At 43.5% G+C, this 26,629-nt stretch overlaps 1 protein-coding gene across 4 annotated transcripts in view; it reads left to right on the top strand.

Annotated features, from left to right (window-relative positions):
• Nucleotides 1-4,481: 4,481 nt before the first annotated feature.
• Nucleotides 4,482-26,629, top strand: part of RBM20 (RNA binding motif protein 20) — a 111,953-nt gene continuing 89,805 nt past the window's right edge. For 2 of the 4 annotated variants that reach the window (XM_062607845.1, XM_062607846.1), the window contains exon 1: nucleotides 14,302-14,519. In XM_062607845.1, coding sequence (XP_062463829.1) covers nucleotides 14,377-14,519 — 143 coding nt within the window. In that variant the 5' untranslated portion in view covers nucleotides 14,302-14,376. Of the gene's footprint in view, nucleotides 4,806-14,301; nucleotides 14,520-26,629 lie in introns of those variants that run through there. The other 2 variants (XM_062607848.1, XM_062607847.1) reach the window with 2 other exon arrangements.

Below are 26,629 nucleotides of genomic sequence, written 5' to 3' on the forward strand. Positions count from 1 at the left end.
ACTTCATTCTTCTAGTGAATGTCAGGTAGTCCTGAAGGGTAAAGGGTCTGCGTGTGAAATACAGTGGCTCCCGTTTCTGATTCTCATGGTCTGTAAAAAGGTTGTATTTATAAACAAATTAAATTCCATCCCTTGGTTACACAGACCTATCATGTCACTGCAGACAGTCTGAGCAGTAGCTATGCCTCTTCAGCCTTTCTCTGCTGAGGCTGCAATGCTCACACAATAAAACAATTGGTCACACCTCATTATTGAGGTTATTCGTAATAGTGTGCAAAGAACCTAGTAACAGATGTTTTGATATGGCTAATCAATTGCTATAGATTTAATTAAGTTGATGCCTGCACATCTTTCCAATCTGCTTTTTCACCAAAGCTAGGGAATGGATCTTAATTACAGATTCAGGTCTCTGTGAGACTCAAGCTTTAACTTCAGAGCATAGATATTGCCTGCATGCAATGATGATATTCTGTTTTGGCCACGTGCACTGGAGTTCTATGTCTCTAAGCTTCACTCTTAGAAAGCTACATTTGGACTTAGATGTATGACACTTGTTGTTTGGAGTGACACACACAAATCCCCACACACCAGAATGAAAATTCAGCCCTAATCATCAAAGGGAAGTGAGAACTAAATGAATGTGTGTCATGCGTATCCAATTTCCCCACTGATCTATGCAGAGAAAATAAATCACAGTAGATGTCCTTCCATTTCTTCTTTGTTTAAACAGCTAGAAGGAGCTCTGTGTAAAATCACCCTGGGTTTCTCCAGGGAATACTGAAATAAATTAATATTGCTTGATTAGAAGTTTTGACCCATATTAAAGCCACTGGAACATGATAGGCCTATTTTGTCATGGCAACATTCCAGCTTTTTTTGTGTGTACTACTGGGATCAGAGGATGAAACTGGAGGAGCACATCGCAACTAAACTAATGAACGATTTCACCCATTTTTAATGAATACTTTTCCTGTGACTGTACACTATGGGATAGACTTCCTGTGCATCAGTCTCACCATGATGTCTTCTGTCCACTGTGCTAGGACATCTTCCCGTTATGCATCAGAAAAGACAGCAGAAGTCATCCACAGAAGAGAGAAAAATGGGGAAAGACAAAGGTCAGGCTTGGTTAAGGGGAAAGTTTAAAATGGCACAATTACAGATGGGTATGTAAGTCACAGTGGTTTTCAATGAGAACAGGATACAGTCCCTCATCTCTCTGAAATGTTCCCTTACACCCCGAGGCAATTTAATTTGGAAAGAATTGCTGGAAGAAATCTGATAGGTGAATAAAATGAGCAGCATAAAAAGCATGCTGTCACAGCAAGGGCAGTGCCCCAAGACTCAGAACCTGCTCAGAAGTCAATTGAAGTCAATTGGAAAGATTTCTGTTGACTTAAATAAGCTCTAGATGAGCCCTTGGTTTCAATACCCAGGTTTACTGCAAGTTTCTTAACTTGCCCTGAGTCATAACCAGAACAGGGACCAGATATTGTGATGGGATTGCTCAAAGTGGGGAGCACATGAAAGGTTCTTCACAAAGATTCACTCTTTCAGGCTCTTTTCAGAAGTGGATTATGAGCTGCTAATGTAGAACAAGTAATACCTATTTAACCTGTGGGGCTTATAGTTGTAGGATGCTGTCAAGGCAATTGAAAAACATTTTGAAAACGAGGATTAGGCATTTAGGATAATAAGGACAGCATCTGTAGTCAGATTAGCTGGATAAAATGTCAGGGGCCACTAATCCTCCTGTTTCAGAGTATAAACTCACCACCAACTGGAATAATGAAGCAGATTCCTCAGTGGAACAATATGTCACTGTTAACCAATTTCCGGTGTCATTTACTGTGTGCTGTCACCCCGCCATGTGGATGCTCCCTTGAAAAGGGTTCTCACTGCCTGGGGAATGGCAGATCTGTCTGTAACTCATATAACTGGGGCCATTTCCCTGAGGTGATGGAGGCTCCTGGTGAGTGCTGCACCCCCCAGACTCACTGGGCTGGGTCCTTCTGGCTGCTCTGACCTCTCATAAGCTCTAGCAGTGGTCTTGGTGCTGCCAAGAGGGCTCTGCAAGCTACAGGAGATGGAGAGTGTCTTGTGGGATGGAGCTTTATTTGTCTGACCTGGTTTAAGAAACGTAGATGTACACATCCTTATGTTGCTCTGGGGTCCTTGGTTGGAATGGCCCTTCAGAGCACCCAGCAGGGAGGCTGTTCCGTCAGCAGATGGGCTCACAGTCCCTGGGCTTTGCGTGGCCTTAACCAGCAGCAGCAATTGTGGTTTGGGAAGATAGGATGAGCATCAGCAGCTCTGCTGAAGCCACTCAGCACAGGCTGGGTATAGATCACCACCAGCTGAGTCACTGATGGCTCAGCTAAATTCTATGGGGGGAAAAAGGGAGGAGATTATTCAGATGACTCAGAAAAAACTTTTTTACATAGCATTAGTAACTAAGCCAGAAGAATTACCAGAAAAGAAAGTTGGAATTTAAGGAAATTCAACACAGAGATTGCAATTTTTCCAAGTTTTTGTTCATGAAGGATGGAGAAGGAACCACTAATTTCTGAATATTTTTAATCTCCTCTTTAAAGAGATTTTGTTGCTAGGTAAAAGTTTACTGACGTTCTCCTGGGTTGCCTGAGGCTACTCAGTGAGGCTGGTGCCAGCTCTCTTTAGCATATCTAACAAATGTTGTCTTCCAGGCTGTGGTAATGGCTGCAAGCCCAGCATAGCTAAATTAATGAAAGATCAGTCAGAAGTTCACTGGGGCTTTTGGCTTTTCCTATCTACATCAATAACAGAGCAGAAGAGATTTCTTGGAAAATACAGTTGAGGAGGAAGGATAAATACAAGCTATCAGACTGCAATGTTTAATAGTTTGAGCATCATGATCTGTGCCAGCAAAGCAGGATTTCTGGGGAACTCATTGCCTAATACTGATGTACCTCTAGTGATGACCCCACTGAACCTCAGGTAGGAAAAAGACTAAGAGTGGTTGTATCTCCTTACCTCATTCTAGCTCCCTGGGATGGGACACCAAGTGCCTACAGGTTGGTGTGCTGCAGCCAGTGCAAGATGAGCGGCCGTAGTTCCCACTGCCTACAAATCCCATATGCCTTTTGCACTTAACAGCCTTCTAGGAAGGGTCGTGGCTGACTTGTGTGCTTGCTGTTGATGCTGAGGCAGATAGGGTGTGTCAGATAAGCCATGCTGAGCAAACTCACCCATTTGTACTTAAGAGGGCTGCATGTTTGTTCTGTACTGACAACCCCCCAACATTGTTTCTCCTACTCCATCATATGCCCTGGAAAAGCAAACAAGAAGAGCAGTTTTATCTCCTGCCTTCTTCATGTCTCTTCTCCACAGTGTGGAGCTGCTGAATTTCTTGACACAAAGCCTGGGAAGTTGTTTTTTGCATTGTGAACCAAATACTACATTGTCCTTTAATCATGTCCTAGGAAAGGACAGGCATTTTAGGTGGAGACCTTCAAAAAGGTCTAATACTGGGAGCAAATACTGCAGCCCAAGAACTGCTTCTGGTCATGGGCCAAACTCCATTTTCACTCAGCTTGACCCAAAAAACAACTTCTAGGAGAACATTTTGACAACTGAAGGATTTGGTTGACATGTTTATTCCAAACCAAAATAATCTCTAATCTTGTGCAAGCTCCAACAGATGGCAGGCCTAGGGAGAGGTGAGAGGCATATGAATTGAATTCCCGGTGCTTTGTCTTTTGTGTGTTTATTTAGCTAAAGTAGCTTCGATGCAAAACCAAAAAGACCAGTCCCAGAAACTCAGAAGGTGGCTGGTAATTAGGGTATCTTTGGAGAGATGGAAACCTGCAGGTCAAATTCATGCTCTGAAAATGTAGAGGAGTTTGAATTTTCCCAACATTTAAAGTCACAGAATCATATAATAGTTAGGGTTGGAAGGGACCTTAAGATCATCAAGTTCCAGTCACCCTCCCATGGGCAGGGACATCTCACACTAAACCATCTCACCCAAGGCTCTGTCCAACCTGGCCTTGAACACCACCAGGGATGGAGCATTCACAACCTCCCTGGGCAACCCATTCCAGCCTCATCACCCTAACAGGAAAGAACTTCCTCCTTATATCCAATCTAAACTTCCCCTGTTTAAGTTTGAACCCATTACCCCTTGTCCTGTCACTACAGTCTCTAATGAAGAGTCCCTCTTGAGCATCCTTGTAGGCCCCCTTCAGATACTGGAAGGCTGCTATGAGGTCTCCACACAGCCTTCTCTTCTCCAGGCTGAGCAGCCCCAACTTTCTCAGCCTGTCTTCATACAGGAGGTGCTCCAGTCCCCTGATCATCCTCGTGGCCTCCTCTGGACTTGTTCCTATTTTTAATTATTTATAATCTTATCAAACTGGACTATTCAGGATTATTTTTTCCATCAGTGCCTGCCTCACCTTCCCTCTGCCTGTCCTTATCACTGGCTTTTGTTTATACCACAGGGGTCCCGAGAACTTTCCTTGCTTCTCTCATGTGACATTGCCTGTAACGTCTGTGCTGCTGCTCACAGTTTTAGTGTCACTTTTGAAACTCAGAGGGTAAGGACACGATTGTGCCTGGGAGAAAAGCGAAGACGAATGGTGTCATCCTGTCAGTTCTTTCAGGAGTGTTACCTTCCTCATGGGCAGAGTTCAACAGGTGCTGATTGACAAGTTTGCCTGAGGCTGCATTTCTTCAGCAATTGATCTGCTTACTGGGGAAAAGTGTGAAATGTCAAGTTCTCTACAAAAAGACAAGTGGAAAGGGGAAAACAAAGAAGAGGAAAGGTATGGTTATAAAAGCTGCTTTGTTTTTGTTACAGATCTTCATCCTGCAGCTGCCCAGTTAAAGAAAAAAAATGGAAGTCTGTCTGTTGTAGCTACAACCTAATTAATTTCCTTGTAAGCTATTAAAGTAAAGGAGCTCTCAATGCCTAAAATGGATTGTGTATTTCCTGTTTCAAGGAGAGCACTGTGTGTTTTTCCAGTGTTATAACTGAACAGTTGTGGAAATCAGAATTAATTTCATACATGATTTCAGGTAAGGATTGTCCCTCACTGAAGGGTGTTTTTGTTTCTGCTTGAGACTGAACTAATCCAATGGCTTTGCTTCAGTCTGTTTATGGACTGTATGGTGTTGTTGCATTACGGATTAAATGTGTGTAATGTTTGGAAGATTGTAATGATGTGTTTTCACAGCCAAGGGCAGTCCAAGTAAAAGCTTTGTGGACTGTGACTGATGGGTGGGTTTAAGTCGCTTCTTTCACCCCAGGATTACCAGCCACATTCTCATCACATCTTTTTTTAACAGTGGAGGGAAAGGGGCTGGGTTTATGAGTGGATTAAAGCATATGACACTGTTCAGATAGGATTCTTTTTTAAGTGCAGAGTATCCTGACATGACAGTACTTTGTATAGGGAGCTGTGGCTTCTTCAGGGCTCTTGCTTAAACAGATACAGCCTATTAGCTAAAATATGTATAATTCATGCTTAAACAAGCATGAGGTAAACTAAGCTTTCATTAGGCTCTGGATGGAGCTGCATTTAAGGCACATTCTGTGTATGAAATCTTGCTGTCTGTAAAGGGCCTGTGCCTGCGATGACTTCTGCGTCTGGGAGAGGGATGCATTTCTTAAGACACCCCATGATTTACCTTCTTACTAGGTACAAATCCAAATATTCTACATGTTTGTATGATCTCTACTTCTGCCTCTCTCCCACTCTCTCCCATTTTCAAGACTCTCTTTAGGTGTGCGGTTGTGCTGTTTATTAACACAAACTTTTGGCCACCTTAAAACCTCCTGGACCGTGGGCTTGTAAGGACTGTGAAGAATTGCTGGAGCCTGCAAACTACAAAAGTTATATAAACTTTTGCACTTCTTGCTTTCCAAGGGGTCTTGGGTATTTTATTGCCACCCCGGAGTCTGTTTGCTCCTGTAATCATGGAAAATGGGACATTTTGGAGCAATCTAATCTCTCCTCTTGCCTGAAAGGTGGATTGTGGTTAAATCATTCCTGACAGATATTTTATGCAACCTATTTTTACAACTGCTGGTGTCAGGGGCTTCAAAATCCAGCACATTCTCATTTGCTGTGAGGAGGCTTAATCTGAACTTCTGTTGCTGTGATTTAAGCCTGCCTTCTTCCATCTTCTTCACACTGCGTATCCAAAAAATATTCCATTGTTCTTTAAACGTTATTTTTTGCCTTCAGTCTTCTCCTTTCTAGACTAAACAATACCCTTTCATCATCCTTTTTTTGGTTTTGTGGCTCTGCTTTTGTAGGCTTTTGATTGATATTCAGCTCTGACCCCTGTAATATTCCCCACATCCTGTTCAGAACAACTGCTATTTGTCTAGTCATTCCACATCCTGTACTTTCACAGACAATATTTTCCCTTCCTAAGTACAGGACTTAGCACCTGTTCTCACCCAGCTGAATCCTGTGTTTTGCAGACTGTTCCTCTGATCTCTCCAAATCATCCTGAAAACTCTTTCTCTGCTCCAGTTTTCGTCCATAACTTTTCCCCACATGCAGATTTTGGATGTGTGATCTGTTCCGTTACCCAGGCTGTCAAATAACAACATAGGAAAAGGACTTAACTCTTACAGGTTCCCAAATGATACGCTTTTCTAGTTTGACAGCAAACTACTAACACCAGCTGGGAGAGAAGTCTTCCAAGGAGCTGCGCATCCATCTTCTTGTAGCCTCATCTACAGCGTGCCACTGGTTTTCTTTTATGAATGTTATCTGAGACGGTGAAGCTTTTGATGTGTTGTCTGTGACCATAAGTTATTGCTCTTCAACTCATGTTTGGTGTTTGGTTTTATTTGTCCTTGCTGCTCCTTTTCTATGCCCTTTCTATGCTGATAAGGAAAAAGGTAAGCTTGCTACTAAACTGAGAAGTAACAAGGGAGAACCCCTTCAGAGTTCAAGTCAGATGTCTGTAAATTCTGATTGTTTCCCTATCCTAGATGTCGGATATTTCAACAAATGAATCTGTTAACACAGATAATAATGGTTACTTCTTTCCTGCATAAAATAATGTTTTGGGGTTTCTTTCCCCCCATAATTGCCTGTCTCTCGAAACTGCTTTGTCATTTTTCAGTACTTATGATACTTATTTACAAAATCTATTTCTACAATCCAGTGGATGTTCTTCAGATTCCCAGTAGGAATGTGAAGGAAATGTTTAAAAGCCCTTTTAGCTTTTCTGAAGGGGAAGAATCTGATGAAAGATTAGCAGCTGTGATAGCTCAGTCAAACAACAAGAACTGGAGGTTCTGAGTCGAAAAGCTAATGTTAGAAGATGACCTCAACAGGTGAGCAGATCCTTTCAAGTAACTTCAGAGTCCTCTTCTTCTCTGCATTAAGTGTCAATGTGAATCTGTTTGTTGAGTCTTACTCCAAATGTATAGATTTCAGGAGCCAACTTAGATTCCAGGTCAGCAAGATCATGTTTTCCACGGGAAGCATTCCAGATGATGCTAAACATCACCAAATAACTTCAGGCTCCCCACAAATGTTGAAAGCATACCTCACACTTGAGGGGCATACAGTCTCACCTACCTCATCTAAATGCCACACTAGTTGTTTGAAATCACTGTAGCATCTGCACAGCAAATGCTGCATGGATTTAGCACACTTTTGCAAGACATCTCTTTCAACTGCAGAGCTGGCCTTGCTGCTGTAGGCTGCCTCGCATTACACAGCTGCGGGACAGCACGTCAGTGGATTCCCCACTCTTCTGGTTCACCCAGGGCCCACGGTTCCCTCAAGAAGGTTGTCTCAATGTAATGGCTCAGTGCCACTGTCTGGCATGCAGAACATTCCTGGTTTGTCTCTGGAGATCCGCAACGCAAGTGCTGACATGTAACACCACAGCTGTGCAATTTGTCAGCAGACAGGGGGTAAGGAGCTCTGCCTCGCTCCATCAGGAGGCAGTGCAGCTCTGGCGTTGGCGCTGAGTAGGCTTTGCACCTTCCCCCAGTCAGAGCACCTAGGCAGGTCACGCCAGCAGACAGGCCTCGAACAAGTGCCCTGTCAAAAACTCAGCCCTGCAGAGCATCCTTCACAAGTGAGAGGTCCCAGGAATAGATCTGTTTGCCACAGAGCAGATCAGCATGTGTCGGTCATTTTAGTCCAGACCAGCCTTCCTGACATGGATAGGTCTCTCATCCCTGGCTACTTTTGGTGGTGGTTATCTTTTCCTATTGCCCATCACATGCTAGGCTCTCAGGACACCAAAGCAGAGCTTAGGTATGATAACTCCATTGGTCGCCAGATGTTTCAAATATGTGGGTCTGAGAAAGTTTTCATCATAAAAATAATCATTTTGTGTTGGAGGCAGTGCACCAAGAACAAAGCCCCCATGGACTGTACTTCTGAAGGAAATACAAGGTTTTCTCTTCTTTCTTGTTTCAACCCCCAGATGCTTTAAATGGTCATTTAAATAGATTAATAATTTAAATGGACATTTAAATGGGTTATAATTTAAATGGACTTTAAATTAGTCGCCGATGCTGTTCAGCAGCAGTAGCAGTGTACAAGAACTATGGATAACTAAGTTTGTCTCCAAGTGAAGAGGGGTTTGATTTGATACTAAAATGACTTGCAGCAAAATCCACGTGGGACTTTTACAATGAAATTAGTATACTCTACAAGATGATAAAATCACAATGGCCAAACATCAGTTGTAAGTGCATAAGACTGCGCAGTGTTTGGTTCTGTGTTCCTTTGGCATCCTTTTAAAGATCAGTTGTCTTTATATAAAATTTAAGTGGCCCTACTTTGCATTGTAAATTATGTTCAGTTTGTCCTTGAGCGCTGGTAGCATTCATCTCTATCAGTTGGTACTTAGCAGTTTTGCAATAAATCAGCATTGTTCCATGGGGAAAGAAAATATTAGGGTTTAGACTTTGCCTCTAGCTATGCATATATCCATAGAACTTGCATACACATGAAGAGTTAGTATTTAAAAGCTTGATAAATTAAGCTTTCTAAGGGCTGCATATTATTTTTAATCTAATATGCTTAAAACTTAAAGATGACTGAAGTAAAATCTATACTAAATGTGATAATTATGGTTATATTCACTAATAGTAAAGGGGTAGTAGTTACTATCCACAGCTTTGGGGGTGAGAAGAAGTCATCCCCAATATAAGCACACATGCATTAGAAAGTGGCGTGGGGTGGTGTGTGTGGGTAAAAAACCTAAATAAGATATTATTGTAAATTCTCTCGTGCTTCTGGGGTCATGAAGGATGAGAACCAGAAGTGAGGATGACTGGAAACAGACCACTTGTGCCATGATATGAACTTGAAGTATGCAACAGTGAAGGCATGAAAAGATAAGTTGGGCTATTAACATGCACAGTTTGGTTATCTCAAGAGCCAAAAGTAACATCAAGGATTTTTTTAAAGCACAGTTGTTCTTCAGAGTAATTTAACATTCTTTTTTTACTGTGCCTATTATGCTTTCTTTAATTCCTTTTTGCTTTTCTTTAAGCAACTGGCTAATGTAGCTAAAATGGTAAACATTTGCCATTTCTGAAGCTAGAAAGGAGCATGACACAAGCCATTAATGACATAAGGCAGTATTTTGGGATCAAACAGCATGTGTAAACATCCTAGGTATGATCAGTTACACATTCCAATGTTTTCTAAATTTACAATATGTGAATTGAGGATTATACTGTCACCGGCCTGAGGTGCTGAGCTCTTCACAGTAAATGCGGAAGGACAACATTAATTTATTCCACGTTGTTCTGCATCAGGACTAAAATCTTACAGTATTTGTCTTTCATCAGCTGGCCGCCGCCACACATTTGAAAGTCTCAGCTATCCATGGCTGAGTGTCTGCTAGCTTGTCTCCTTTTGCATCTTGATCTGCTAGAATCTCAAAGGTATATGATCGTCACTGCAGCTGTCAGTCCAGCTCCTGAGTTTTGTCTTTCTCCCTTTGCAGATCTGGGACAAGGCTGGTGCATCATCCATAAGCTTCATTTTCTGATTGTTCACGGGGTGGTTATTCTGCTTCCAACCTAAATTTAGTCGAATTCTTCAGGTGATGCTGTTCCCCCACAAAAGCATCAGCTCTATGGACAAACACCTTTTAAAGCACAAGATCTCCCCTGTATTTTCTTTCCAGCCATTAAGAAACTTTCTGGTACTTTCAAATGTCAGGTCATATTTTTGTTGTTTACAAATCAACCTGTTTACCTAGGCTGAGTTTTACCTGGTCCTTTGTAAATGTGCCCTGAGTGTTTCTGAGCACCACCATGCCAACTGGCATGCAGGCATGGGCAGTGGTGCTCGCACAGGTGCAGCAAAAAGCAAAGCAAGAGTAACTGCAGGAAAACCTACCAGTTGTTGCCAAGTGTTTCCACTCACACCCAGTGGAAAGAAAATCACCAAAAAGAGCAAGTGAGAAATGATGCTGACTGAAATATTTCTCAGGAGTAGCTGATACCAAAAGCTCATAAAAGCAAACAGAGACTTACCCAGGAGGCAGATTCCATATACCCAGGCACTGGAAATTTCTGCTTCACTCTCCAGCTTCTCTATCCAAACAATGATCGGAGAGAACAAGCGAACACACAGAGCAAGCTCCAGAAAGAGGGCTCAGCATAACCTGGGAAAAGCTAATGTGTTAATAGCCATGATCTGCCAGGCCTGAAGTGTTTTTTCATCCCTTTTTTCTGTAATTTATAGCTATTTTCCTTCTTTAGTTTTAGAGTCGAGTAAGAGAGCTCTTTCCTGCCTCCCTCCACAGTGTGCTAAGGAGTACAATGTTGCCATTCTTCCTAGATGAAGTCTTTTATTCCTGCAACTGGATACTTATGTTACTTCAATCCTATTTAAGAGCTGACATCTTATTCTTTATGAAATCATTTCTGTATTTTAATGACTATTGCTTCTTGCAAAACCATCACAACACTATCTACATCGCTATCGAGATCACGCTTCATAAACCTGAATTAAAATTCCTGTGCACTGTAGGAACAATAAAACCCAAAGTTTATTCTCCATTATTTCTGGGTGCCTTATCCATTTTGGGAATAAGCCGTATTACACATGCAGTGGTACCTAAGCTGGTTCTGCACTTTGCAGCTTGACCGAGCAGGACAATTATGAAGGGGCACAACACTTAGGAGCAGACCAACCCTGGTCCTGAAGTACTGCTGTTATCCTGGTTTTCTGTCTTTCAGTTTTTCCAGCCCCCTGTTTCCCCTGATAATGGAGAGTTGATTATATATTAATTTCACAGGGGTTTACTTTTAGGGTATTGAATTCACAAGAGATCAAATTTCAGGTTGTAGAGAAACAGGTTCAAGCATGAACCGAAGAAAGGTCTTAGTAACACTAACAGGCACATTGACTTCATATAGTCCTTTATTCTTAGATGTGTTTCCTTGCTACTGTATAACTGTATGGTTAAGTGAGGTCTTAAAGCAATGAAGTTACAGCTATTTTTGTTATCTGATGCTGAACTCTTTGGGAACTCAGTATCCTGTGCATGCTTTTTCTGCTTTACGGTCCCTTTCTTTTTTCCCTGAGTTCTGCCTGTGCCTTTGTTAATCTGCCCTCCTAAAAATTAATATTCTGAATGTGAGGCCCTGTTTACCAGAGATCTGCTGCTGATTTATACCCATGCAAGTTACACCAGCAGTTAGATCAGGAGCTCAGTTTTAGCATGCATACTCCTACAACTGGCGAACCAAAAAAGGCATTGTAAAAGGTGAGGGTCGTTTTTAATTACACTGGAAGATGCAGTATGCATATTCAGCTCAGCTGAAGCTATTAGCTAGGAGTGTTTGTTGCATGAGTGCTTGCTAACACCCATGGCATAGATACCTTGAAAAAATCAACAGTTTTAATCTAAAATTATAGACAATGAATACATTGGACATCAGCAACAGGGAAGTCAGCGTTTTGCCAGGTTCAGTGCCCAAATCACCATTAGCTGACCATTACACTAACAGTATCCCACTGTAGCTGAGGAAAAAACACTACACCTACTATTTCTTCATGTGTGTAAGTAACCACATCCCATCTTAAGAGAACAGGAACTTGTATAGCAGTTTGCACTTGTTCAGTTCTACTGCAAAATCCAGACCCTAAAACTATGCTGTTTGGCCTAGGTACTGTTTGTTCTTTCTTGGGGCATTGCTCCAGAAATACTGTAAGGCTTGGACAGAAACCATTTATGTTGATTTCTTGAAGAAGAGAGCCCATGAACTTTAATCTGTGCGTGTTTACAAGCAGTTATACACCTGTCCATTTATATCCATGTAGGACAACCAGTGAAATACCTTGGCATCTGAATGAGACTTGTTCTGCTGAGTTCAAGTGTTCAAGGCCAGGTTGGATGGGGCTTGGAGCAATCTGGTCTAGTGGAAGGTGTCCCTGCCCATGGTAGGGGAATTGGAACTGGATGAGCTTTAAGGTCCCTCCAACTCAAAGCATTCTGTGATTCTATGGAAAAGGAGACTTGGGGATGAGGACTGTGGCTTTAAAAGGAGTGAATGGCAAAGATCTTTGCAGAGCTTTTAGAGCCCCTGCTGAGGCTGAATGCTGAGTTGTACATTGTATGTATTAAATGCAGAAATAGTGCCTAGTAAAACACGCTTGATCCATTTTTACAAGTGATGTAATATAACTGTCTGTGTGAAGTAACACGTTCTTGTGACTATCCACCTTCTAATCCAGGGCCATGCATTAGTGTCATAGCTGTGCTCTTGCTGCCCTCGGAGCCATGAGTCACCATCTTTCACTTCCTCAAATAATTAAGGCAGCAGAAAGTGGCTGTTGCTTGGTCTCAAGGGCTTTATGTGCTGCTGTAACAGGGAGGAAATTCACACAAAGCTACTTTTTCAGTGGATGATCAGGGGACACCTGAGACTCACTTTAAACTTAAGGCAAAGACAGCACTGCACACTGAACTGCTTGTTACCATGCACTGCCTCACCTGTCTGCCAGATCTTACCTTCCCTTGGCTGGAGGATCAGCCATCTATTCACTATGCAGCACTGACCAGCCCTTGGCTGAACCAGAAACCCATATAGCCCAGTTCTCCAGCACTTGGTTAGTGCTCTCCATCTGCAAAGAGCAAAGGACGTGATAAATGCAAATAGCTTAACATTTTCCGGTCCCTGGTGCTAGTATTTTGTACCCATTTACAAAGCTACATACTTGTAAATGATTACACCAGGTGCAGAGGGGACGAGAACCTGACCCTCGCCAAAATTAATCTTTCCCCTAAATCAGGATTAATTTTTCAAAGACGCCAGGATGTTTCTGCTTTCCTTGGTGCGTGTGTGAGTGTGTGTGTTGGGGGGTGGGTGCACAGCATACAGAGGCAGTGCAGGAGCAAGTACTGAAATTGCCTTTGACTCAGCCTTCTTTAACAGAGCGCATTACAAAGGGTGCAGTAAGACCTGGAAGGAATGTTTTCGTGTTATTTATTTGTTACAAGCAGCACATCTGAAATGTCCTCTCAAAATATGCACAGGTAAAACCCTATCATCGTGCTGCAATGCCAGTCCTCAACCCTGTGTTACTATGGCAGTGGGTAAAGCCTTGCTAGGTAGGGCTCAATCCCGCTCATGCATGTATTTGGAAGAGGGCAGCCTAAAATTGACATCCTTCGTTAAAAGCAGGTTCTCTGGGTGGGCCCAGAGTGGAGATTTGCCTTAGGGATGACTTGGTTACATGAGAAGGTTTATAGGGCTGGCTGCGGCGTACCCTCCTCTCCGTTTTGTACCAGCTGACAGAGCCTATGTCTGACAAATGACTAATTCCATTTCTGCAGAGATGTTACTGATGAGGGATTAAACCAACGCGCACACTTTTTCCCCCCGCCCTTGGGAACGGGAAAGATCCGGTGTTTGTAAATCACTGCCGACAGGTGCCGCTTGCCCTGTACCGCACCGGGCAGGTCCAGGTGCGCCGGGCCGGCACAACCGCTTACAGCGGTGCTTGCGGCGGCAGGGAAGGAGGGAGCGAGCCCAGCGCCTAGGTGGGGCCGGCAGGAGAGGCGAGAAGGGGAGGGCCGTGCCGGACCGGTGCTGGTCCAGGCCGCCCGCCCCGCCAGCGCCGAGGAGGCTCCCGTGCGGCGCCGGCCGCCTCCGGCCGGTAGCGGCTGCCCTCCCGCAGGGCGGGCTCAGGGGGCTGCCTGTCCCGCCGTCGCCAGCCCGGCGAGGGAGGGGGGGGCTGCGGGGGCAGCGTGGTTGCCTCCCGGGCCGGTGCTCTGCCCCCTCCTTCTTTCCCTCCCTCCCGCCCGCCCGCCCGTCCGTCCGTCGCCGCGGCGGAGGGGCTGCGCGGCCGTGCGCGCCTTCCGCCGCTGGGGCCTCCCCGCATGGTCCTCGCCGCTGCCATGAGCCAGACCCCGGCCCCCCGCGGCGCTGACCCGCCGGAGAGCGATGCCCGCAGCGGGGCCCCGAGCCGGGGCGCCGGCCGAGGGATGCCGCCGCCGCCCAGCCTGCCCCAGCTCCTCCACAAGTAAGAGCCGCCCCGCGATCCGCCGGGCCGGGAGGGAGGGAAGGAGGGCGGGCGCGGGTCGCTCTCCCTCCCCGGCGGCGGTGCCCCCCTCCCCTTCCCCCGGGCAGACTGACAGCCGGCGGGGCCGGCCCCGGCCGAGCGGTGCCCCGCGGGGCTGAGCCGAGCCTCTGCCGCCCGGTGCTCCTGCGGGGCACGATCCACCTAAGGACCGGCGTCGGTCCCGCTTCCCGGCCGAAGTTTCCAGCCCGAAGAGCCGCTCGTGTTGGCGTCCCGAGGGCTCTCCCCGGCACCGCGTCTCTTCCGGGCGGGACCCGCTCTGTCCGGAGAGTTTTCCTTGCCTTCCCGCGGCCGCCCTGGCCGCACTGCCTCGCCTTGGCTGGAGGGCTGGGGCAGCGTCTCCGGCCTGGGGGTCGGTGCTCGTCTTGTGCCAGAAGCAATCGCATCGCTGCAGAACTGTCCCAGAAAAAGTAACCTGTGCACGCGTGGAAGGCTGATTAATGAGGGCAGCGGTGCCAAGGGCGTTTCGCTGTTCGGTTTCCTAGCTGAAAAGAGAGGGGAAAACTGTGGTTTTGCTACATAGATGCAGTGGGGTGAGCGATACTTTTCTGGCTAAATGAGAAGCTTGAAGAGAAACTGCAATGCTCCATAGTCGGTACGTGAAGTATGAGTAATGCAGAAGTTGGTCCGTGCCGATTCAAGATGGTTGCATGCACTGTACGTGATTTTTCTCAAGTCGTAACGTGTTAAAAGACATAGGGGCTTATAACGGAGCACTAAATTGACCAGCGAATGCCCAGTTACGGGGCCGTTAGAATTGCTCTCTATTACTTTAAGATCTGCTGCTCGAGATGACGAGCGGGACGCTGGGTAGGTCGAGAATCGCTTTTGACATTGGCCACGAACTGAACGGGGCCCGTGTTTGGCCGCCAAGCAGAGCACGAGTAGGACAAAGCACAGTTGAGCTGCGGCGGCCTCGCTCCTGGGCTTGCGCCGCTCTCCTGCAACACCCCTTTATGGAAGGCACCAGCTTAGGCATCTCCTGTATCAGTTTGTCAACAAAACCCAACAGCGCAGCTAACGGAGGAAACACTTTCAGTTCTCTCACTTGTATTTGCAAAACACATATGTGCACGTATATAAATACTTATGTGTGTATGCTTTAACGTTGCAGCAAGCTCAGAGCACAAACGTTATTTTAAGTCAGGAATAGCGTTATCTTTTATAAACACATATGAAACTGGACTTTTAAAGTTGCTGTGGAGTGTGGCCCATAAATTTCTTGAGGCTTGGTTTTCCTTTTGTCTGTTTGCTTTTAAATCATGGTTTGCAACTTAGTCATGAAAACGTTAATGGTTCTTGTTACCCATGTTTCCTAATTGGAAATGCAGACTTGGGAGTTTGCATTGAAAATGAAACGCTAATGGTCACCTCCTAAATCCACTGGGCAGCTGAAGTGCAACCAAAAGGTAATTTACACTTTAGTCAAAACCAGTCTTAAATTCCAAACTGCCCTCTCAGAGGTTGGTCCTTATTTGTTCATGTTTATAAAGACCTTATATGGACCCGAATTGCGAGTTATATCAGTGAAGCTGTCAAGACTGCTTCATGCTTGCATTCCCAGTGTGGCGCACATTATGTAAAAAGGCATCCTTTCTTTGCCGGTTATGCCTGCTAGGGAACTACATAGGTAGGAAACCTTGAAGCGGTTTCCCTTTGAGCCTATCTTTAGTGGAAACATTTGAGAGAGGTGCCATGTTCTTCTTTGTCATGGTAATATGACGCAGAATGGCAGATGTCAAACAGCTCCATCTACGGTCCTGCAACTTGATCGTGTACTTTTTGCAACAGCGCAGCATAATTTGATGTGGGCCTATGTGTTTATCTGATGGTTAATAAATTTTCACCCTGCGTTTAATTGGAAATGTAGGCAAATTCGGTTTTGCTTTACTGATAATCACTTGGTGGTTTATATAATCTGAATTGAATATTCAGTGACTGTTAGGAAAGGAGATGTTAAGGCAAATCTTCAGTTGCTCTTCTGAGTTTATTTCTAATAGGCTAGAACAGGTGTTATGACTGGCAAAACAGGATGGAAAGGAAAGCAGCGATTGCCCTACAAAATGAAGTTGCAGTTTCGTTACCAGGAAAGAAAACACTGACCTCTTTTCCTGAGCATTTTGATTTTCTTGACTCTCTTTTTCACAACTGCCATCTTTTTGCTTTGGGAGCTGCAGTAAACAAGCATGCAGTTGCAGAATGCTAATTTGGAGCCTGTAGGTCTGAATTTTGCATGGTGCTTTGCTGGATCTCACTGTTTCAACACATCTATTTTTCATTATACCGTTTAAACTTAGGAAGCTCTTTGGATTCCTTGTTTCTCCCCCCACAGTGCTCTTGTTAGAAATCTGTACAGATGTTAGCTGAAGATCAATATGATTTAAAAAATGACCTCCTATACGGGCGGCTGGTAAGCTTTCACTGTGAGCACTGAACAAGCATTCACATATAGTGAAACTGGAGATCTGAAGTGTTTCTGGTAGCAGCTACAATGGCTGAACTTGTGCGACGCAGGTAGCACGTACCAAATGCATTAAATGCTTCTTGGCTTTAATAATTATAACTTTAATATTAAAAAATAATGCCTACGTTGACATTCCATGCTGATATTACCGGAATACAGTAAGACATAAATTGAAATATGCTCTTTATGTGTTGTATTTCCCCCCCCGAGTACCAACATTGTTTTGGTTGATAATAAAGGTCCGATCGTAAGATTTACAGAGCACTTAAAGCTTTCCATCTATTCAGGTTATTGTGATGTTCGATGGCAAAGTACTTATTATTTTCCTAGAGTAAAAGCCTTGTTGCAGTCAAAGCCTGTAAGTTGTAGAGCTGAGAATGAAAAGCAGGGGGGAAGGGAAACGTGAATTTACACACTACAGAGGAGGACTTACAAAAGCATACACTCACATATGAAATAAAGTGAAAGACTGAGAAGAAGGACAGTCGTAATGGTGTTCAGTAGTGTTCACAACCAGTTTCTGCTGCGGTGGTGTGGAAGGAGTGGAAATGCAGGGTAAGGTCTATAGTACCGGCAAGTGAAATATGTATGGGAAATCTCTAAGAAGACCTCAGATACCTGTTTTGCATAGAAAATGAATGCGGTTTTGGAACTGCTAGTTTCTTTTAATTCTCCCCTCCCTCCCCTTTTGGTAAGTCTGCTTTTATAAGAAAGTTTTTATTTGTAATGTAGAGGGTTTGTTTGTAATTTGCGATTACATTGCAAAACCTAACTTTTAGCTGACAGCTTGGTGTGTGACACGTTTTGGCACCTGCTGTTAGGCTGACCGGCATGCTGAAGCGCTGTGAGTGACTACAGACTACTATTAATAATTCCAGGTGTGATTCATTGCAATCTGATGGAGCAACTAGCTGGGAATAACCAAGAGGAAGGACCGAGGGGTGGCTGTGGGCTGACCGTAAAGATGTTGCATGAATAGTGCTTTCTGTGAGAGTTCTTGCTTAAAACGTGCCACAAGTGAACTCCGCAATTACAGGAGACCTGGTTGTATTGAAGTGCAATCTCATTGTATGTTTTAATGGCTGGTTCCATGCTTTTGGTTCTTATGATTTGTCATGGGTAATAACATCTGTCCAGGGGAAATGGAGCAGTTTTTAACTCCCTGTGTCGATACAGGAGTAAACGTTTGGTTTACAAATCAAATAAAGATGTCTTAAAACAGCGGGGGGAAAACCAAAGTTGATGTTCTTTTTTTTTCCTAAGGGGTTGTGCCCTGGAGATTTTGAGCTCCTGGGAAGAAGGTGGAATTTCCAACATCTGCGCCCGGGTCGTCATCAGTTGGTGCCAGTTCTGGGGGCAGACAGGAGTAAGCAGGCTGGTGCTGAATGCTTTGAGCCTTTTATTTCCTATTGCAGCAAGGAGGAAACCTGTTGGGAAAAATAACCTCCAACTTCTTAATTGTTAACTTAAACCCATCACATTAAGCGTTTTCTTTTAATTTGCTTCCTTGTGTGTTTATTTTGTGCAAAGTGTGGGATTTTCTGATTCCTTTTGTTTTCTTTTCATAACTCAAGGTCTCTCAGGAGAGATCAAATATGAAATGTGCTCCCATTATATACATTAGTCATGGCAAATAGTTCGGCGTATATGGCAAAGGCTAAGCTGATACTTCACAAGGGGATGTTAGGAGAAACACTGGTTTTACTGTTCCTCTTCTTACTGTTACTGATCTGGGTTTTCCATATTTATTTGCCTTTTAAAGTACATCTCCAAAATCTGAGTTGCTTCCCTGCCTGACAGAGCCCTGAAAACTCACGGAGTTTGTGTTGTACCAGCTGTATAAGAGCCCTGAATGGAGATGAAATCAAAACAGAAAGCGCTGTAGCTGTCTGAGCTGAGAAGCTTTACCCAAACAAGAGCCAGGAGCTGAAAAAGCAGACTGCATGGTGTGGGACTCAGCACAGAATGTGGGAACTAAACCCGCATTAGTAAACTCCTCCTTCTGTTTCCCATTCATCATCCCTGTATCTTGTGAAACACATGGCAAGGGAACCTCATTTTCCTTAGAATTGTCTGGCTCCTTGCTGTGTAATTATTGAGACTCTTCTTAGACCTCACCTAGCATCAAAATCAGGACTTGCAATGTGTGTGCCACATGTGAGTGTGCGTGGAGGGGTAGGTACATGGATGCCCGTGGGGTGCTTAACTTTCTGTCTAGTTCAGTTGCTCACAAAAATGATCAGCAGTGATCATTACCTTCAAGTCAGGTAACAAAGGTTTCTCTTTTCTCTTAACATTTCCTTCTCTTAACATTCCTCATTTAAAATACTTAAAAAAAACCCCAAACAAACCCAAAACTTATTTTTTTTTATGGAGGCAACTGACCGTTCCTGTATCTCAGGTGTGACCCAAAGCCTAAAGATGAATTAATTGTATGGATGTTCTCTCTTTTAAACAAAAATTACTGAAAATGTGGGTTTCTTTGTCTTGAAATCTTTTGTGTTTGTTTTTATGTTTGTTTGGTTTTTACTCTTATTTAAGACCCAACAGCTTATTAAGAGGGCACAGAGATACAAAGTGGAAAGGGGTCAGAAAAAAGAATTTAGGAGGAATGCCTTGCGTGCAAACATCTCTGTGTAATTTGGCTTGTGTTATCAGATATCAGTCCGTTCTGAGTTGCCCAGAAATGTCAGAATTCCTTCCTATATTTTAGTGGAGAGAGAGGTAACAGCAGTGATATCAGCTTTAGTAAAAAGGCAAGTAATACGTACTTGGTAACAAGCAGAGTACTTAGTGGGTTTTGGAGCATGACACATGGCAGTGGAGTCGTCTTTACAGAAACTGTGTTGCCTGGATGTTGCTTGTTTATTGGAAATTTAATACTCCTGTTCCCATCAATGGGGAGACTGGGAAATGTGGTTTTTTGGTTTTCCTCTTAATTCAGCCCTTGCCCATTCAAAGCTGAGCGTGCTTAACAGTGAGCAGTTACACGTGACCTGCTGAGCTACTGCTCCGCTGTGGTGATGATGCAAACATCTTTCTGACTCTGTTTGGAGGCAAGGAAAATGACGATGTGTAAAATCCTCAGTAAGTTTTAGTTCTGATCCTTTTGGGGGACTGTCAGAATGGGAGGAACAAGATCTTCATGGATATATTTGTACTTCATAGATGACCGCAGAAATTATTTAGGAGGGTAAAAAATGGATTGTTTGCATGAAGTAACAATTTAATCACTTTAAAATACTCCTGCAAATAGAAGCTGCTCTTTCTGAAGAGTAAGCTGTCCTGATTATTATTTTTGGTTATTTAAATGAACTCCTTTGATCTGATTTGCAGCTAGACTTTATCAGACTGACTTTATTCCCTGGAATATACCCTCTCCTTTTTTCCTCCTCTTCATCCTTTGTAGCATTTTATAGTTGATTTAAGGATGTAATCGCTCTGTTGCCCTCTGCCCCTCCATGTCCAGCTGCTTTCTCTTTGTCACGCTAATGACCCGTCACAGTGAAGCTGTCACTTGACACACGGGGTGAAACCAGAAAACTTGCCCCTTTGGGTTTTGGAAACGTTTAATATCTGTCCTGTTCTGACAACTGAAGCCTAGACAGTTTTACAAATGCCTCTTTAGAAAGCATGCCAAATAAAAGCACAGGGTATTCTGTTGCAGGAAGGGGGCAAAAGCTTGTTTTCTCAAAGGATCAGCATTTATGAGTGCACAGGCAATTATTTTGTTGCAGATTCACAGCATTTTTGTGTGCGCATCTGAATTTGTGCAATGCACGTTTAACTGATATTAATTGTACCGGAAGCTGCGTATTTATCTCGTGCATCTGAGGGACTACAAGGAAGATGGATTTGATGTTAGTTTTCTGTGTGTCTGTGTTGGGAGATGAGCTGAGCTGAGAGCGGGATTGCGCTTTGTGGCTGTTGCACTAAATGATGCCGTTCAGAGTTGTCCTCCATCATCTCTGTTAAAGACATTCAGGTCTCTCACCTGCCTTTGCAGAATGCTCCAAAGTTTCCCTGAGTGCTGCCTGACTCTAGGGGTGATACAAATCTGTAGCTACACTGGTTGTGTAGTCTATTTCCTGCATGTTTTTAACTCTGATGTCTGTGTTATATGAGGTCTTGCTGATGGTGACTGCTCTAAGAGGGATGGGAGAATACTCTGGTCATCACTCCTGGATATATTTCTTGCTAGGAAAAGACAGGGACAGAATAAGGAAGTGTTTAACTCCTGTTTCCTTGAGTAATGTCTTCTGCTGGCTAGGATGGACAGAGAAAAAGGTACTATGAGCAAGCTCCCTAGCTTGATTTCTGATCACCTGATCCCTTCCTTTGCTTACTGGCTTTGAGATACCAAGAGCATCCGATGTTATCCTGTATTAGCTTTCCTCAATTTGCTACAGATCTCTTGATTTTCTGTACAGTAGGCTGCAGAATGCTAGAATCCAGTCAATGTAAAATGTCTTGAATTCGGTAGTGTCAAAAGCTACAGCTCTATGTGTTGTGGGGTTTTTTTTCCTGGAGGAGAAGAAATGTGTGAGTTGATGCTGTCTGTGAGCCAGGGCCACGTCTTTGGACGTGTGCATGAGTTGCTCTTGCATCTTTACTTACAGTTGAATCTTTGTCTTAAGAGATAGACTTGAAGGACCTCTGCAGGAAGTGGCTCAATGGTTTCCTTTACTGAGATAGCAAATACTGTTTTGCATATTGTACAGTTGAAAAGCAGCAGTAAATTAACCAGAGTCTGTTTCTGCAGTAGGAAGTATTATTTCTGTCTGTGCTGATTCATGTGTTCTCCTCTTAGTGGAAGATGTGCTAAGTAATTTCATTAGGCTTATGATACATACAGTTCATTTCACTGACCAACTTTTATTGTGCTCTTTTTGACCTTGGTTTTTAAAAAAGCCGTAAAATAAAATTGTTTGCAATTTTACTTTTAGAGTAAAATTTTACTTATTGAGAACAAAATGCCATATTATGCTTTAATAATGTCACCCTGCTTTCTGTTCTGCCTGGGGCTGGAGTGAAAGCAGATTAACTTCTCCTGCAGAGAAGTGTGCTGCAGACGCTGCAGAGCTGTGTATAGCTATGTGTGTTTGAGTGGCTTGAGGTCTGGATGCCACTCCAATGATTGTCAGAGATTCTCTTTGCTCCCCCACATAAAATTCTTTGCCAGAGATTATGCACAATTCAGACTGAGGTTGAGATTTGGAGAAAAGATGTTTCCTGAAGCCATAGGCAGAAATATTAGCAGACTAGGGTGAGAGGTTTTTTTTTTTCAGCCCTAGTCTCCTCTTATCTTTCAAACTCTTCCATTAACACATCTTAACATTCACACTCTGCGCCATCCATTTGTGCCCCACTCATGGCACATTCTTGTAAGGTCACCTACAGCTTTCCACTGTCCTGCCAACAGGCAACCAAACATTGGGCTCTTTGCTTTATTCACTGCTTTATTCAAGGTTGCTATTCTATCCTGCAGCAACACCTTCTCCTGATGGTACAGGCAGGGCTTACACTTTTGCTGGCATCTTTCTGTTGACTCTCTTTGGGATGGCCCAAGAGGTTTGCCTTGGGTTACTCTGACATGCATTACACTTAGGAAAGTGCCCTTGATGTGTTCAGAGGTGAACATGTTTATAGGTAGTGCAGAACAATAGTAGTTGCCTGGGGTGGTGTTCATGGATACCTCTGTTGGTAGCATGGGCAAACAGGTCATGGGTAAAGTGATGTGAACAAAATGTAAGTTCTGTGGTACAGAATCTGAGTCAACTCTTGTGTTCTCTGCACTGGTTTGGATATTATTCGAGCGTGCCTTCTCTTTTCCAGCTCCCGGAGAAGTAAAAAGTGCTAACTGCCTGCTTCAAATTTGACAATAAAATTTAAGTTAATCATGTATCAGCGTATCTTTAGTAGATCAGACTTCTAAAAGATGAAGGCTCATTGCTGTTCAACCTAGGTTTTGAGTTTTCTGCATTACAAAGTATTAAAGGACCGAATTTCCTTCCAAAAAAGGGAGTAAAATGGAAATTTGCAAGGGCTAGAAGTGACCTAATAATTTTGCTTAGATGGTTAAAGTATATTTGTGTAAAGCAACACGTTTTACATATTACATGTTTAACTTAGGTGGCCAAGCCAGTTTGCTTGTCAGTGGTACGTGAGACTTAAATTCCTCTTAGGATATAATGTATATACTGTGACACTGATCTTGCAAAGCCTTCTTCATGCATGTGAGAGTTATTTATGTAAGGCTTTAGGGGATCAGTTCCTATCATCTAAGTGTGCAAGGCTTCATGACTATTTGCTGTGTGGGTTTGTTTGTTTGTTGTTTTTTGCCAGGTCACTGGGAATCCTGGAGGGAAATGTTATCACCAGTAACTGTTGACTAGAGAGACCTGGTACAGTAAAAGCCAAAGAAAACAATAGAAAGATGCCTTGTGTTCCACCATTGAAGCTACTCTTTTAAAAGACAGCATGGAGTTGTGCAGGGAGGAGTAAGGATCCATGCTCCTTTGTGCCTCTTAATAGCATATTAATGGTCTGACATGTTTTAAAGCCAATACTCTGGAGTATTTAAGCCTCACTAGCTACAGGGATTTGCAGAGTCGGAGGTGGAGAGGGGTTTACAAAGAGCCCATCAGCTCCTCTGCACAGCACTGTGCTTGCAGATGACTGTTGCAGATGTCTTCCAGTGTACGCTGACTGTTTGAGAGGAAAAAGGCAATCTTAACCTCTAAGTTGGCCACTTCCTTTGTTTTCTGTGTAAATTCCAGGGTTTTTGTTTGTTTGTTTTTACATTTGCTGCAGGTTTTTGAATGGAATAACATGAAAATAACGGATACAATTTTGTAGTGTTTTCCTTTATATACTAAGCAGCTTTTATAAATCTTACAAAGTTCTAGTTTTATCCTGATCCATATAGCAAGGACATAAAATAGCAGCAACTAACTCTCTGGATTGCTGGCATGATTTCTGCAGGGAATCTGCTTTAAACTGCAGGACAGCCATTTGTAGCCTCATCTGTACCACACTCTGCCTCTTGTGCATCTTGGTAGTACTTGGCACTGCTTTCTTTGTAATCTCCTCTCACTTTCTAGAAATAAGACTCTTTTCCACAAAGAGAAACGTGCAGAAGAGACTCTCGACACGTTTCTTATTGATCTGTTCAGTACGATAGATTTTTCTTCTGCGTGTCCTCCTTTGAAGCATTAAAAGCTACTGTTCTGCTCTGGTGCTTCTACAGTTTCAAGCTGTATTATGTGAAAGTTGGTAGCGGCGTTCCAAAGCTGAAGACTTGATTGGCAAGTTTTAGCTGTGAGTAAATTTTCACAGCTGATCCATAAATCCCCGACAGACCATTAGGAGCTTCAGAGCAGCTCTGGCAAGCTCCCCTACAATAATTGTAGTTTTAAGTTTGTTATATTTAGTTTTCTCACCTCTTAGCTGGCTGCCGGGGGACCTCGCTAGCAGCAAACCAGCTCTGTATCTACTTTTTCCTCCACGCTGTCAGTCAATATGAGTAGCTCGGCATGGCAGGAAGGCTTGCTTGTTGAGTCCCAGTGGACAAGGCTGAGGCTGTCCAAAGGTGTGATTTGTGACAAATGGACCCCAGATCTAGGGTTAGACATTCCAGTAACTCGAGCAGTACATCATTTCTCACTCCCCACCTCCAGCCCTTGCTCTTAAGAAATCAGAGAATCGTCAAGGGAGCCAGAAAGAAAATGCTTCTTCAAGCTGCAACAAGGCAGAGTTGTATATAACTGTGTGAGACAGAGGCAGCGCTTAATTTAAATTCCCTGAGGTAATTGTACTTATTTATCTGGAGGGAAGCTGGCTGAGTGACCGCTGCCCTAAGAACAGAACTGCATGGATGGCAGTGGTGAGAACAGCAGGCATGTCAGGGTGTGCTGGTAATGATGTTGCTGGAGCCCCTGGAAGCCTGGCTGCAAGACCGCATCCCCTTTAGGCTCACTGCTCTGTACACGTGCAGTAAAACCAGTTGCTATAGTGACTATATTGCATCTTTGATAAACCCTGGAGAACACTTCTTAGACACTAGGACCCTACCAGACAGTGTAATAAAGCCAGAGGAGATGTTCCTATTGATTCCTCGATTTGGATCCTGCTGGATGGGCTCTGGAAGTAAACTCAGACTTGGCTGCTTGTTCGAGCAATTGATGAGTATTTTGTATGTTTCCTTCTTAAATCTGAACTGCTTTGCCAACGATGTATTACCACTTGGGGAAGCCTGGTGTATTACCTTGTTGAAAGGACCAGGGGACCACGTAGGAAGAAAGGGTGTGTCTGCATGGTAAACTCTTCCAAAAGGATATTTTTTTCCCCTTCTAGAAGAGGGAAAGATAAATTGAATAATGTTTATCTTTTGCAAATAAAACCAGCCCCTCATACTTGCAACCCTTGAATGATTTCCTTACACAGGAGTGTGATAGAGAAGCTGTTATGAAAAGAAAAGGAAGAAGAATTGGTGGTCTTTTAATTGAATTTTCTCTCTTAGCTTTTAAGAGCAAGAAAAGCAGAAATCTCATTCATATTAAAGCTCCTTCAAATAGAAAGTCCTTCATGTTAATATTTTAATTTAGGAGGATCAGAAGCTTTGTTGATTAGGGTCTTCTTAGGATAAGGATATAGTAAGCAACTATAAATAGTGATACAGTGAGTGATGATCTCACCCTACAAACTTTGTGTTGAACTGAAGCAGGAGAAAGTAAAAATATCAGCTGACAATCGTCTTGCAAGGAGGCACCTCTGATTAAAATAGAGGGTTCTTCAGTAAAAGAAACAGAATTGGTCATCTCTTCAGTCCTTAGTTTCAAGTGCTTTACTTCGTTTGATGCAAGAAGTCAAGTGGAAGGTGTCATTACTGTGGTGGGAATAGTGTGCTGTTGATGCCCAGGCCAGTTTTGGTATCTGATGCTCTAAAGTAGAAATGCTAGGGGTGATAAGAGTAAATGAGCTAATTACATGTGCGCAAACGAAATGCAGAGCATGCTTTAGCTGGAAGAAAAGGTGATCCCTGTCATCTGCTTACCGTAATGGATAAAAGTTTTCAGAACAGTATGGAACTTTTAACATGAATTGGGTTTGGGGTAGGATTGTGGAAAAAAATAGTGATTAAAAATGCAAAACTTAGTTAAGAAACAAAAGGTGTCAGTGATGTGGGTGTAAGCAAACTACATATGTCTTCCTAGGCTCATCTGTGTGAGTGCTGTGCTCTGCTTTATGTCCTCAAGAACTGAATGGATGAGAAGCAGGTCACCCAGAGGACAGCATGGACCTCCTATGCTCCTGGGCAAACAGTTCACCATGGTAGTGGGCTATAGATAAGAACGACAGGGCATCCTCTCCTAGTAATTGCTGACCAGCAGGCTGCTAATGCAAGCATCCACTAACTCACATTTGGCATCCTCGGCAAATAAAATGCAAATGCTTATTTGCTGGAGCTGCTGGAGTGAATCAGTGACCAGTATTTACGCATGTGAGAAGCTTGCAGGTGGAGCCCAAGGTGAATCCAGAGCTAAAGGCTAAACATAAGAGGGTGGATGAATCTAGAGTCTTATTGCTG

This window comes from Pezoporus occidentalis, unplaced genomic scaffold (genome assembly GCF_034315485.1).
Source record: "Pezoporus occidentalis ecotype Australia unplaced genomic scaffold, CSIRO_AGI_Poc_V1 ctg127, whole genome shotgun sequence".
Lineage (NCBI taxonomy): Eukaryota > Metazoa > Chordata > Aves > Psittaciformes > Psittacidae > Pezoporus > Pezoporus occidentalis.